Source organism: Neophocaena asiaeorientalis, unplaced genomic scaffold, assembly GCF_003031525.2.
Source record: "Neophocaena asiaeorientalis asiaeorientalis breed wild unplaced genomic scaffold, Neophocaena_asiaeorientalis_V1.1 scaffold388, whole genome shotgun sequence".
NCBI classification, from domain to species: Eukaryota; Metazoa; Chordata; class Mammalia; order Artiodactyla; family Phocoenidae; genus Neophocaena; species Neophocaena asiaeorientalis.
In genome coordinates, this window is record NW_020172738.1 from 6080307 (window position 1) to 6094662 (window position 14356).

At 38.7% G+C, this 14356-nt stretch overlaps 1 protein-coding gene across 1 annotated transcript in view; it reads right to left on the reverse strand.

Annotated features, from left to right (window-relative positions):
• The window catches only part of NYAP2 (neuronal tyrosine-phosphorylated phosphoinositide-3-kinase adaptor 2), a 202327-nt gene that overhangs the window by 101941 nt on the left and 86030 nt on the right, over nucleotides 1-14356 (reverse strand). The window contains exon 2 of the mRNA XM_024740610.1: nucleotides 3535-3836. Coding sequence (XP_024596378.1) covers nucleotides 3535-3836 — 302 coding nt within the window. The remainder of the gene's footprint in view (nucleotides 1-3534; nucleotides 3837-14356) is intronic.

Below are 14356 nucleotides of genomic sequence, written 5' to 3' on the forward strand. Positions count from 1 at the left end.
TACGTGTTGACCTGAGCAGTGGGAACGCAGAATGAGAGTTTGCACGTTCCTGCTTTTTCTGTATCTTACACAAGACACAGCTTCTCAGGCCTCTCCTCCTTTCTAGTTAACTCCCATTATTTCATCTGATCTTTCCTCAAACTAAGCAGGCATCACACTGAAGCAATACAAAGGGCAATTAAAATATTTATCACATATTTATGATCAATTTATCTTCTCTACTGTACATGTTTTTAAAGGTGTCATTATAAAAGATCCTAAAATAGAATAGTAAATATATATTTTCAATATGACAGAATTACAATTTTTAAAAGCTAAATTACAATTTTCTTGGCATGTGAGTTTTGGTTGTATTCATAACTAAACTACTTTTTTCCTACTCTGAAAAGCTGTTTTGCTACAGGTCCAGTTCTTTTTTACTTTTAGCCACAAGGAAGTCATAAGCCCCTACTTAAATAGAAGCTGGTTACCATGGAAATCATTCTAATGCCACTGAATCAATATTTTGATTTTGCTGACATTTAATGTAAAAAGAAAAGACAGACCAAGATTTATAAAAGTCACTTTTCATCTTTGTTATAATTTTGATAGCTAGAAAAATTGTAAAGGAAACATATGTTCCGTAATGAACTCCAGTTAACTCACAATTATAAAGAATTGAGGATTCATAAAAGAGCAATCTACATATTTATATAATTTTGGCTTTAAGTACACACATATGCATGCATGCATTTGGACTCAAGAATTTTTTCCCATGTCTCAACTGAGCCCTGATTCTCTCCTGTTACTGAAGTCATAAGTTGGTAGAAGAGATTTGAATATATCCAGTTTTGCAATTGTCTTTTGATTAAGTGTTCTGAAGAGAAGGTGAAATTTGCATTGAGAATCACTCTTCCACAGAAGTTGACCATTTCTGCACTGAATCTTAATAGTCCATCTGGTCCACTGGCCACCCTCAAAGAAGCACTACAGCTTAAGCCTTCTCAACCCATCCTTAGAGGTCCTTCTGAGGAAAGATGTTGAACTTGAACCTAATGTTTAATAAGCCTCACTGACCATAAAGTAGTTTTCCAAGTCTGAGATAAGTCTTTGCTGCTGCTGTAATTTACTCACTGTCTCCTCTTCTGTCCTCAGAAGGAATAAAGATAACAGAGCTGCTATCTTCCGTTTGATAACTAGCTATTTAGAGGCTTAGATCTTTAGATGGTGAAGGGATCTGAAAGAATTATGAGCTTCTCTACTTCAGGAATTAGCTACCTACAGCATCTCAGATGAATGGTAATAAGTTCTATTCTTAAGACAATTGAATCACCACTCAAATGTTTCTTCTGTGGGACAATCATGATTTTCCACATGTGTCTACTTTGAATGCCCCAGGTCCCCTTCCTGGGGGGATGCTATTCGGAAGTGTATACATTACACTGCTTCCAGGAATGTCTCCAGGAGCATTACACTCCTGATAACGCACTCCTTACTGTCTGTTTGCCTTGTCTGTTTCATTTTCCCCTCCCCTTCCAATGGGTCTTTTATTCCTCTTTATTCTTGAATCATTCTAGGCCCTCATCATTCAGAGACCACTGTTCCAAACCAGTAACCTGCTTTTGAAAACAATCTAATGTAAATAATTATGCAGTTTTCTGGCAGTGAAAGTAGGAAAGGGGTGATTTTTGGAAACAAGATCACAGGATATAAAGAGAAATGAAAGGCACCATACATCAATAGCAGAGGAAACTTAGGAACAATATTTAAAATTTACAGAAGGCAGCTCTCTAGAGCCTTTTAGTTTATTAACAAGTAAATGAAACACCTAAATTGTCTCTAAAACATCAATGTGTTACAAGTTGAAGGACATACTGATGACCTTGACTCATCAGTAAAAAGGCTCAGAATTCTAATCTGTTCCAAGACATCAGAGGAACAATAGAGTTACACAAACAAACAGACACACAGACACACACCCATCTTCACTGCAGTGATATTCATTATAGCAAAACAAACTGGAACCAACCTAAGACTTCATCAAAGAGATAGTGATTAAATAAAGTATCATGATGTATATGCCCCTCCTAAAAATGGTGTTTCCCAACAAACTGAATGCCATGGAAAATAGTCACAAGAAAATAACTGAAAATATAAAACACAGAACTCTATACACTAGGATTTCGATTTTGTAAATATACATATACACATGTTATTCACACATATAATCTCACAAACACACACTCATGATGTATTTTCACATATATGTGAAGTAGGAAAAAACTGAGCATAAGTGGAGATTTTCCCTATAGAATGCATGGATTCACTCCATCTCCAGGCACTTATTTGTGTTCTTCAATATACTCTGAAGCTTTTTTTTTTTTTTTTTGGTTAAGTAGGCACTTGGACACCAATATGGGAGAAAGGAGAAATGAGGCTATTAGAAAAGATGGTACATACTTCCTGGGCACCCGTCTCATGGACTAGGTTTGAGCTTCGGTAGAAGGATTAGACCAGAAGATGAGGGAGCTTTTGTGAGGGACTGGCGAGCCCAGGTGACAAAGAAACCTACCCAGTTGAGGAAAGGACCACCTGGCTTCCACTCTCTGCTGCGAGCTACTGGGAAACTTGGAACACTGGGCGCTCAGGGAAGCCAACTGGGGAGAATGTCAGGGACAGACGGGGTAAGAGAAAGACTTTGGGACCTCATAGAGCCATGCTCTCAAGTTGGCCACTGGCAGCACTGGACACCCTGAAGCATTTTCCACAACTGAAACACAAAAATCTGAATGCGCCTGTATCAAAACACACTTGCAACTACTCTCCCACCAAGGGACTCTCAGGAAAAACTCAGGAAAGCTGAAACTTATTTATTCAAGCAAGGCTAAAGAGCTGGTGAGATATAGTGTTAACCCGACCTAATTTAAATCATAGACCAGCAAGGAGACTAAGATATATTTGATTTATGTATTTCATGGCTGAGGAAAAATATAAATATAGGTAGAAATAGAATAGAGATTGAAGTAGAGACTTTAATACGTATACGTGCACACATGTGTGTATACTACAAACGTACACACAAACATGCATAAATTCATATTCACTGGAAGGAAGTACAGCAAAATGTTAAAAAAATGATCATTTCTAAAGATGAGTACAATTTTTCTTCTTTATATTTTCCTGCATTACAAAGCTCCCCAATGATCACGATACTTCTATAATCATATAGATAATACTAATAAAAGCAAGAAAATATAAATTTTAGACATATTGCTAGGCAAGATAATTTTCTAATGATTCAAAGCTTAAAGGGAGCTGGAAAACTCATATATTGCTTTCCTTTTCCGATGCTATAAATTAAATACATTTTTCTGGGTGTCATTTGACAACACCCAGATAAATAGCCATCCCCCCTGGATTCCTCTTTTCTAAGACTCAGGGGGAAGGAGACAGGACTATGCGACCCAGGGAGGAAGGCAGATGCTGGTTAGTATGCGGACCCAGACACGTGGCCTGAGGTTTCTTGCTAAGTGAAGTGGGCCTGGCGGGTTTTACCTTCGTTCCGCTCGGGGCCTTTCCCGCTCTTACTGGCCGCCGTGCTGTTGACCGTCTCGGACGACGTGCTCAGCTTGGTGCTGGGGTCCCTCTTGGGCTTGGGGGGTGGTTGTCTCCGGGAGCTACAGCTGCTGTCATCGTCTGTGCCCCCGACCGAGTGCAGCGACTGCGACCTCACAGAGAAGCCACTGGAGCAAGGATGGGGCAGCCTGTCCTGAGGAGCGGGCATCGTCATGAATCCCATGCGGAAGTGTTTGCCCACGTACGTTCCTTCGTGGCCTCGCCCTACTTCTCCACCTATGCTGTAAAAGAAACACGAAACCCGCGCCAAGTGAGCCAGGATGTGCAAGATCATGGGCACAAGCATATCTATAACTGTTGATAGTTCACGTTTTAACTTGACACTGGTGAAGAAACGTTTCCAATAACACGAAAATATTCTATGCTTTTGCATTCAATATGACAGTAAAGCAAATACAATTTAATCAGAATCAGAAATTCTGGTATCCTGGTATCCACATACTCTCAAAATAGTATTCTAAAGAAAAAAAAAAAAAAGCTACCACGTAGCACATTTCATCTTCAATTGCTTTTCTCTACTTTCAGGTAAATCTTGTCCTTGGCTTAAAAAGGAAAAAAGAATTCCTTGTGACAATGACTTGTAGACTGCCTTTTTTTTTTTTTTAATTTTTATTGGAGTATAGTTGATCTACAATGTTAATTTCAGGTGTACAGCAAAGTGAACCAGTTATCCATATACATATATCCATGCTTTTTTAGATTCATTTCCCATATAAGCCATTACAGAGTATTAAGTAGAGTTCCCTGTGCTATACAGTACGTTCTTATTAGTTATCTATTTTATATATAGTAGTGTATATATGTCATAGACTTTTGACACATGACTGAGGTCAAGGGGGCAGCATTTGAAACTCTTCTCCACTTCATCAAGTTCTTTTTTTTTTTTTTACTTTTACCTAGTTAATATAGAGGGAAAAACAAAACAACAACAACAACAAAAGGGGTTCTGTTACCAGTACAAGGGGGGAGAGAGAGATAGGAAGTGAAGAGGAGGTAAAGGAAGGAAGGGAAGGAGGCAGGGAGGGAGGGAGGGAGGAAGGAAGGAAGGAAGGAAGGAAGGAGAAAATACTTGCTTAAATCAACAGAATAATTGTTCATCTCTCTCGGGTTTCCAGAATCCTTTGGTTACACTAGTAACTTAGTTCTACTAATAGATTAGTCTCACAGAATCAAATTAGCAGCATCTAATAAAGAGATGTATCCAGAGTTAAAATCTCATCCGATCCTAGGATAGCCCTATTCAGAGTATGCAAGGTTTCCAAATGTAAGGTTTTTAAGTTTTACATTGGAAAGTTTGAACAGAAATTTTAAAATATATAAGAAAACTCTCTCAGCTTGAAGCTCAGTTAATCATATAGGAAATGACTGTTGGGCACCATTCTATTCTATTAAGTAATGGTGACTCTATGAAGAAAAAGGAAATGAATGTCAATATGAATTTTTAAGAGAGGTTTTTCTAGAGTTTTCCCCATTTTTGCTCATTCACCAGTAAAGGAAACAAAAAGAATTGTTAGAAATATTGGGTTGATTTTCTTAGACATGTATGAAGTAAAAAAAGTGTCTTTGAGTATATGAATTTTGGAAGCCTGTTGAATCTACCTTTCCAGATATAAAATTTTTTGGGTCTTTTTTTAATCTTAATTTTAGCCGGCTCTTTATTGGATCTTTCATGACTCTAATGTTTGCATACATTTTACATTCCAGTGGGAAAAAATCATGGTAAATATTTGTTTTTCCCCCTTCGCTGAAGGAGTTATGACAATTATATGGCCCTTGTGAATAGAGCCAGAAAGGATTCAATAAGAATATGTGACTCTGATTTTGGTATTTAATTCTGATCACAACTTGCTATTCAACCACAAATGTTTTCTTTTTATATTTATTTCATTTTTTTTTCTGAGTATTATGAGTCGATATTCAGGTACTAGATATACTATCTTTGCAAAGCAAAATGAAGAAATATCAGTGCACTAACTGGAGCAGTGGATACCTAGAAGCATGAATGAAATCAAGCAAATGTCTAAGTGGAAGTTTTCACATCGTAGTAGTCAGTATCCTAAATCCGTGTAGTGTTTTCACCTATTTCACGTTCTGCGCTTTCTTCAAGAACATCAACAAAAAATTAAACTAGAATAAGTTCAGATGGAATGGTTTGTGAAAAATCAGTAAGCATTTAAGGCAGAATGGTGTGGTGAAGGTGAGATCAGGGTGTGATGGAATGGGAAGATTTGTCATTGATTTGTGACGATTGTGACAATCTTTCTCATAGAAGATGAAATATTTGATCTCATCTAAATTTGCCTCAATCGTTTTGCATGTCTTTTCCTTATTTCTGCTGCCATATTACTGAATAAAAGGTGCTTTGAGGATTATTTAGACAGTCATTCCCAGTAACATATCCACGTGAGGGGATTTATGCATGTATTAATGCACATAGGCATTCATGAGAGTTATGAGGAATAATTGTATCAGCAATTTCTCTGTTACTTTTGACCTAAATAGGGCCTACACATTTTCCCAGACAGATAATTAGCTCTGCTGCTTCAAAATTACATTTTTTCAGCATAAAACAATTTCCTGTAACTCTTTATCCTTTTGTTCATATATGTAATGTGTACACACATAGACACACACACACACACACACACCCCCCACACACAAACACTTTTTCCAAAGAGAAATTCAGTGTATGCTTTAAACAATGGCAGGTCTCAGGTACAAATTCAATTTGACCAGGCTGTGAATGCAGGATGAAGATGTGGGGCTACGGTAAGTTGGATAGAAAGGCCGTTATCCAAGGCTGAGGGTAAGCAATAAAGGCTATGGTACACCTAGGTTCAAGAGACCAGTAAAGATGATTAATCTAAAGGAAATTGAATATTATGAAACATAGCATATAACTAATTCCTGAATTTAGGATAGCACCATGTGGAGTTTTTAAAAATTCCTAGACCCATACTAAGGACAAATACCTAATCATATTTGTTGAATCAGGATCTCTGTAGCCACTTAGCCATGCTCTGTAACTAATGAGTTTCTTAGAAAATTATATCCAGATTTTTTTTTTTTTTTTTTGCGGTACGCGGGCCTCTCACTGTCGTGGCCTCTCCCGTTGCGGAGCACAGGCTCCGGACGCGCAGGCTCAGCGGCCATGGCTCACGGGTCCAGCCACTCCGCGGCATGTGGGATCTTCCCGGGCACGAACCCATGTCCCCTGCATTGGCAGGCTGACTCTCAACCTCTGCGCCACCAGGGAAGCCCCTATCCAGATGTTTTTGATGTAGTCAATCCAGAAACCCCCAGAAACATTAAGAACAATAGTTAGAGACATTAATGAGCTGACATGTGTTAGTTAGAAACAGCCAGGGAAACAGAGTTATCAGAAAGTGGGACAAAGGAGACTTACCAGAGACCAGGCAAAATATCACAGATAAGATAAGATACAATGTATTAGTCAGATCCTGTTAGGTTACCCTGAAGTAACAAATAATCCCCTATTCTTAGTTATTTTTAACAACACAGGTTTACTTCTTGCTTGTATTCTTTGGGTCAGCTGTGCATCAGCTGTGGCTGTATTCCACATGCCTTTTTCATTCTCGGATCTAGCCCCTACTGATATATGTTCTCATGGCAGAGAGAGAAAAGCACTCACGGTACCACACAGTGTCTCTTAAAGCTTCTGCTCAGATGGGGCATGTAAGGTTGAACTCACATTCCACTGGCTAAAACCAGTCTTATGGCCAAGTTTGATGTCAATGGAGTGGGGATAGATTCTCTTCCAACAGGAAATCACTGCAAGTTACGTGACAATATGTGGGGATGCATAATCCTCTTCCAGGTAGGGGACCAAATACAGGTACAGCACTTGTAGCATATGCCTCTGAGATCTCCCTTCAGGAGGCAACTTGACATTAGGAATGAAGGTAGCTGACAACTAGTGACACATTGAGGGGTTTTGTGCTTCTTGCCCCCATAATTCTGGTCTCTACCTAGTTAGAAGTCTTGGTCTCCAAAGCGGGCACGCTCTTTCTCCAAGATACAGTAAGGGTCCCATTGAACAACAAGGCTATAGCTGCCTCCTAAGTAATTTGAGCTCGCTTTGTATAGTGGCCAGCAGACAAGAAGACAGGTCTCCATTGTGGAAGAGATCATGGACCCTGATCAATAGGAGGAAGCGGAGCTGCTGTTACAAGATGGTTCAGAGAGAAAAATGTATGGGACCCCTCTGGTTACTCCCTTGCCCAGCTGTGAGTTTGAAAGGTCACCTGCAGCAAGCTGGCCCGAGAAGGTTGACCGGATGTTCCAACCTCTCGTTAAATTAGTCTCACCACCAGGCAAGCCACTGAGACCAGCAGAGGTGTTAGTTGAGAGTGAGGTGAATTTAGAATAAGTGTGGGAGGAGGGAGATAATGCATATCAATTGCAACCCCCATATGAACTGCAGTGAAAGGAGCTATAGTTTCTCACACCAACTGTCCCCTCGTAAGTTTTCCCTCATGAAGCATCCAACAGGATCCATGAAAGAGCTGGTCCCCAAACCTGCAGAAGAGCATCTGCTGAGCATAAGGGGTGAATTGCGGCAGCCATGAAACTTCTCTAAGGACAGCACTTAGCTGACAGCCACCAGCCACAGAGTCTTCAAGTCGGATGCAGCATTTAGGTCAAGGCCACTCTGCCCATGGAAAGCTCCTAGCTAACAGCTGAGCATATGAGGTATGGGACCTGGCTATTTCTGCCCAGTGTGGGAGTGCTTGTGTCTGAGTTTCCCTGTTGGGCTGGCTGAGACTTGCCCATAGCTACACCATGGTCTGAAGCTCTTCCTATCCAATTATTTTTCCTTCCCCTTCTCCTTCCACAGGTGTCATGCTACGTTGTGGTCTGAGGCTTTTTCTGCCTATTCCTGCTCCCTCCTTATCCCAGGCATTCTCCTCAATAAATCTCTCCCTCTAAATTTCATCTATCTTGGTATCTGCTTTCTGGAGGTCATGAACAAACATTCTTGGGAACGATCATACCATCTATGACATTCAGGAACCAAAGAAGCAAGAAAGAGAAAGTCTAATAACAAAAGTGAGACCCCAGAAATAAGAAATGCCTGTGAAAATAGGACAGTCCCTTGCTTCAGACTGGGTATTTAAATGCTGGTTGGGAAAGTAGGAACTAACTCCACTATAGGAATAGTTGGCTTGAAGTGAAAATTACGTGGGCTGAAGAAAGCAGAGTCTTTTTGCAGTAAGACTCTAGTGCTCAAGATAGATTAAGCCTGACACATCTCATGTTATAAAAATAAAAATAAGTTTCATAACCCTGAATTTAAAGAAGTACACTTTTTCTCACACAATGAAGGTAATGTTGCAAGACGTAGCTGTCTGTTGGTTTGTCTATTATAAAATTAAAAAAAATAAAGTACTACTTAAATCAATGTAAGTTGTTTTCCTAGAAGTAATTGATAAAATATTTGTAAACTTCTCCAAAAAAGTTATTGGCTTATGAACAGACCTGGACATTTGTGCTCTGGAATCACTGAGTTGTGGTTTCTATCCTCATCTCCACCATTTAGCACCTCTACTTTAGCTGCTGATCCCAAAGACCATTTCCTTAAGAGATAAATAGTAGTATTAGCCTCATGGAATTGTTATCAAGTTTACCTGAAATGCTACATATGAAGCATTTAGCATGGGATCTGACATATTATATGCAGTGAATAATTTTAGCTTTACAATTCCTACTTTTAAGTCCTGTCCTCCTGAATTCTGTTTAGGGGATCATAATCTGCAATGTAAGGCCGTATCTCTAAAAAAAGTGGCATATGGTACCATGTAACCTCAAAAAACTGTGCACAAAGTCGAAACAAAATCTTACATTTAACTCAAGATAATCTAGGCAAACATGGTCTCCATGTTCTTAACTTTCTTCAGTATTTGCTTTGATTTTTTTTTAAGTACCCGTTGATCGGGACTGACAAAGAAAGGTACAAAACAAGAACTTCAGAGCTGCTTCGACAATGCTATTCAATAGAGCTTGTTACTTGTCTTGCTGTCTTCTTGAAAATCCATCAACATTAATGTTTTATGTCTTCTTCTGAGAAATGCTTCCTTTCAGAGACGAAAACGCAACCCCTGAGAAGGGTGAGCTGCTAAGGTGAGATGTCAACTCTAAAAGTGACAGAGGCACTGCTTCTCTGTGTCATTTTGAAGCAAATATGCCAATATCTCATAGTAGAGTATTCCTGGGAACCACTGGAAAAAAAAAAAACAGAATCCCGGTTCATATGTGTACCCTCTTTCAAGGATATCTAGGAAGTTGGGATACAAACAGTGTTGTTACCTAGGAGTTTGCTTCTTGCTTGGAATTTTTTTTTTTTTTTTGTAACAGTTCTGTGAAGCTAAGCTCAAAAATCCATCTCTGACACTGATGCATAATCCAGTATATTTTTACCTTTGCAAAGTTCTGAAGCCCCTGGAAAATTTCTGTTGATTTTTCAAGAAGATGTCTTTATCTCTTATTAGGGTAAGGGATTATTCAATCATAAAGTAAATGGGGTAAATCTGAAAGGGAGGTGGAGACTACATCTCTAAAGGAGATAATAAAATTTACCTGTGGGCAAGTTTACCACTGTCATCTGCTAAGTATTCAAAATTTTCATGTTAGGCATTTTTACAATGAATGAGCAGAAGGAAATCAATATCGAGATTTTATTCATTAAAATTACCACTTAAAAAGTTTATATTTGATGCTGTCTTCCTCTTGCCTTCTCTGCAAATACGCAAGACCTAACACTGATGACCCCATGCTGCCCTGTGAGTCCCGCTAGCCCACTCACCAGAGGGACCCCCGCTCTAGAACTTGCCCTTTCCCCCCTCAACACTGGCCTATTCTTGGTATCATTTCCAGCTAAAACAATCTGTGCTTGTGAAAAATTATACATAGAAAGAGCCAAAAGATTGGTATGTTACACTTTTTCCTATTTTGACAGGCAATATGCCTCAACCCATAGTCTGACTGTTAGAGAGAGAGGTGTGATTCATTACATCCTCCGTGATTTTGGGCAGATGGAAATTGTCATACAATTCATCATCCCAGTCCCATTAGGCCTTGATGAGTACAAGTGGCACTTCACATCCACTCACCTTGAGCTTCATGCAGGCAGGAGTCCTGTCTTCTCGCTCACTCTTATAAACACTGTCACATTATAGGTGCTCAAACATACTTGTTTTATGAAGGAAAAAAATGAAGAAAGGAAGTAAATCCACTTTGGAGATAGATTAGATAGATACATAGATAGATACATACATACACATATATATAGGTACATAGATACATACACACATAGGTACATAGATAGATAGATAGATAGATAGATAGATAGATAGATAGATAGATAGATAGATGATAGATAGATAGATGATAGAGGGCTTAGAGAATTTTGTGGACACTTGTCACTTGTGCTTCCAAGGTATTCATTCTCCCTAATTCTGGTAATGATAATTCCTACGTGGAGATCAGTCTTCTTCCTCTCAGTTTAACATGTTACACAGACTCAGCCAATCAATTACTAGATCCCCCCGGCCACCATGACTATTGTAGGGACTGGCAAACTGGTGAATCAGAGTAAACCTTGGCACTGGGTAGCATCTCAAAATGCCTCAGCCCTCTTGCCACTACAAAGGGAGACTAGTGGAACCAGGTCTGTGGCATCGTAGACCTGGATCTAGATGTGCCTGCAGCTAGGTAAATCCTAGGGCCCTTCAGTTTTGTCGAATACTAAATTCCATTTTGTTGAAGCCCGATTTAGTTGGGTTTTCTGGCACTTACATTGGCATACAGTCCTAAATGAGCCAATACAATGCAGCAATTACTAAATAAATATTATTGGCTAACATGTCAGAAAATGCAGTTGATATCAGGAAAGGACTAGGAATGACACAGGGCAGGAAATGAGTGCATCATTCTTATTTATTGCTGGAAAATATCCTTCCTTTTTAACAGTATAAGTGGAAATAATTAAGTGTCGATTGGTTTGCCCCATATATATATATATGTGATCATGCAGTACACTTTGATGTGGAAACTTGGCTCCAGTAACATTAAACTGTGTTCATATTTTCTTCCAAGTTGTTCACTCACCATTACCCTCAATGTCTTCCCTGAGCCCCACTTGCTTATTCAAAGCCATAACCTGTGGATTTCTTGCCTTAGGCACAAACATTCATTTTCACCACTTCATATCCTCCATGATATCCATTTTCTACTTTTGTGCTCCTAATATCTTAACTCTTCCTCATGTTTTTCCAGACATCAATTTCCGGCGTCTGGCTATTGATTGGTGCTTCTTGGATCTTAAGGACAAGTGTTAAAAATGGGATCTTTACACATCTTTTTATTACCTGCTGTGGTGAACTATAAGAGCAAAAACAAAACTAAATAAAACAAAACAATGGGAAAAAAGAAACCTGTCCCGAAGAGAAGGGATTCAGTTTCTAACTCCAGATGTTATATTTAACATTGATATGCTTAAGCACTGGATTATTTCTCTTTGCTAAGATACTTCAACTCTGCCCAAAATTTGGTGTCTCAGAAAGAATATTAAATACGTAATCAACCATTGAGTAGCTATCTGGTTTTATGTAGGAGGCACATACTTTCTGAGCTTCCATTACCTTTATCTTTATATAAGGGAAATACTTTCCAGAGTTGTTATAAGAAATTAAAATAAGATTAAAAAATGTCAAAGACACCTAGGAAGGTGTCCAATCCAAGTTGAGGCTAGACAAATATTAAGGCGCCTTCCCTAACTTCCTGGTTTGCCAGGCAACTCTGTAACAGTTTTTACCTTTCCGTATCCAGTTATAAGGAGGGCATTTTAATGATAAATTTCCAACGTATGGCACCATAAAAGAAAAAATACTTTAACAGTATAAGGGCATTTTGCTTATTTCTGTAAGAGGGCTTTGACAATAATTGTCAGGCAATATACTTCCAAATCCAAATTAGGGGAGAAAAAAGATCTTGCTTGAAAATGAAGGAAAAGTAACAAAAATAAATAATTTATCTTTTCTGCCATAATTGTGGGTATAATACAGAGTTGGGCAAATTTTTGAATGGATTTTATGGTTTTTTTCTGTCAAAACTCCATGATAATTCAAGATTTTTGTGAAAGTTAGGGCTTAAGGTAATCATGGCTAGAGTTATGCTTGAAACAAATATGTCATTATTTATCATAAGTGCTTATTGCCAAGAGTTTGAAGTCGATATTGCAGCCCATTGATTTAATGCTTAGTCATAAAATAAAGTGAGGAGGTTAGAGTGGGGAGTAGAGAGATTTTTTTAACCTTTATCAAAGTTCCTATTGTTCACTTCTTAATCTCTAGAGAGATGGAACTGAAATTTAATGTTTATTAAAGCCAGAACAAATTCTATGGGACATCTTTAAGAGTCTTATTTTTACTTGAAACATGTCGAGTGCTTTTAAGATTAGCATATGTTATTATCTATGGTATTTTGGAATCTAAAATTAAAACATTCCTCATTTCTATATACAAATAATACTTCTCTACTCCTTAAAGTGTCATGGCTTGAAGAAGAGACAGTATATGGAAAATTCAAATCCTATAATGATATTCAGATTCAACTTAGAATATAGTTTACAGAAGTTCACATCGTGGGAGATCTTTTCCAAAAATTCAACCAAAGAAGGGGAGGTTCTGGAAAATATATTTTTTTATTTGTGTCTTCAAAACTAACATAAGCTTTGAATATGGTTTGAGAACATGCCAAGTTTTCACAAATGAGTTTAGCTAACCATATGTGGCTCATTTCTCAATCTAGAAGTAGAAGCTAGAAATACAGAATGTTAACATATAACAGCCTTGAACTTCCTGAGTAGAAGGCTACCTTAATGCCAGTTTAAAGTATAGTGATGAGTTTGGCTTTCTAAAAGTATCATTTTTATGGAGGAAGAAACAATTCCCTGTGTTGAGGCATTTAATTCATTTACTCACCATTTATTCACAAAGTATTTGAATGCCTACTCTTGCTGGGCAGTGACCAAAGCAGAGGGGTCCGTGTCCTCAGGGCCTCACAGGCTATTGAACCAGCATGATTTAAGTGCCATGCGATGAGATGTTCTCTCAGAGGAAGTACCAGGCAAGTGCAATGGAAGCACAAGTCCTGGGGCCCCAACCATGGCTGAGGGTCTGGGAAGTCCCATGGGAGAGGAAGTGGCTTTTCAGCTCATGCAGCGCATGAGTAAGACTTAATCAGGTAAGGGAGAGAAGTGGAGAGAAGAGAATGTGTGTGCAGACATTTGGAATCGAGAGAAACTGAGAAATTAGAGTTATTTGGGTAGAACTTCATTGGACCTGTTTGTCTTGTAATTCCAGTGGCTGGAACTGTACTTGGCTCAAAGAGGGTACCCAGTAAACATTTATTAACTAAATGAATGGAGAACTGTACATATGATTGGGCATAATTCAAGAATAAACTCCCAGGTTTCTTAAGCACCAGGACGGATGATAGTTTTATTTAATTTCCTCCTTTCCTTCACTTGCCATTTTCTTAGTTTATGATGAAGGAGAAAGGAAAAATCTGAGAATACTCGCGCACTGTTAATTCTTGTCCTTGTTATAAGAGTAATCCGAATGCAGGGATCAGCTTAATCCCCTCTTCTCCATCTCCCCCGGTCTGCCTGGGTTTAGGTGCTCATAATTTCAGGACTAAATTAATGCAATTGCCTCTTAGC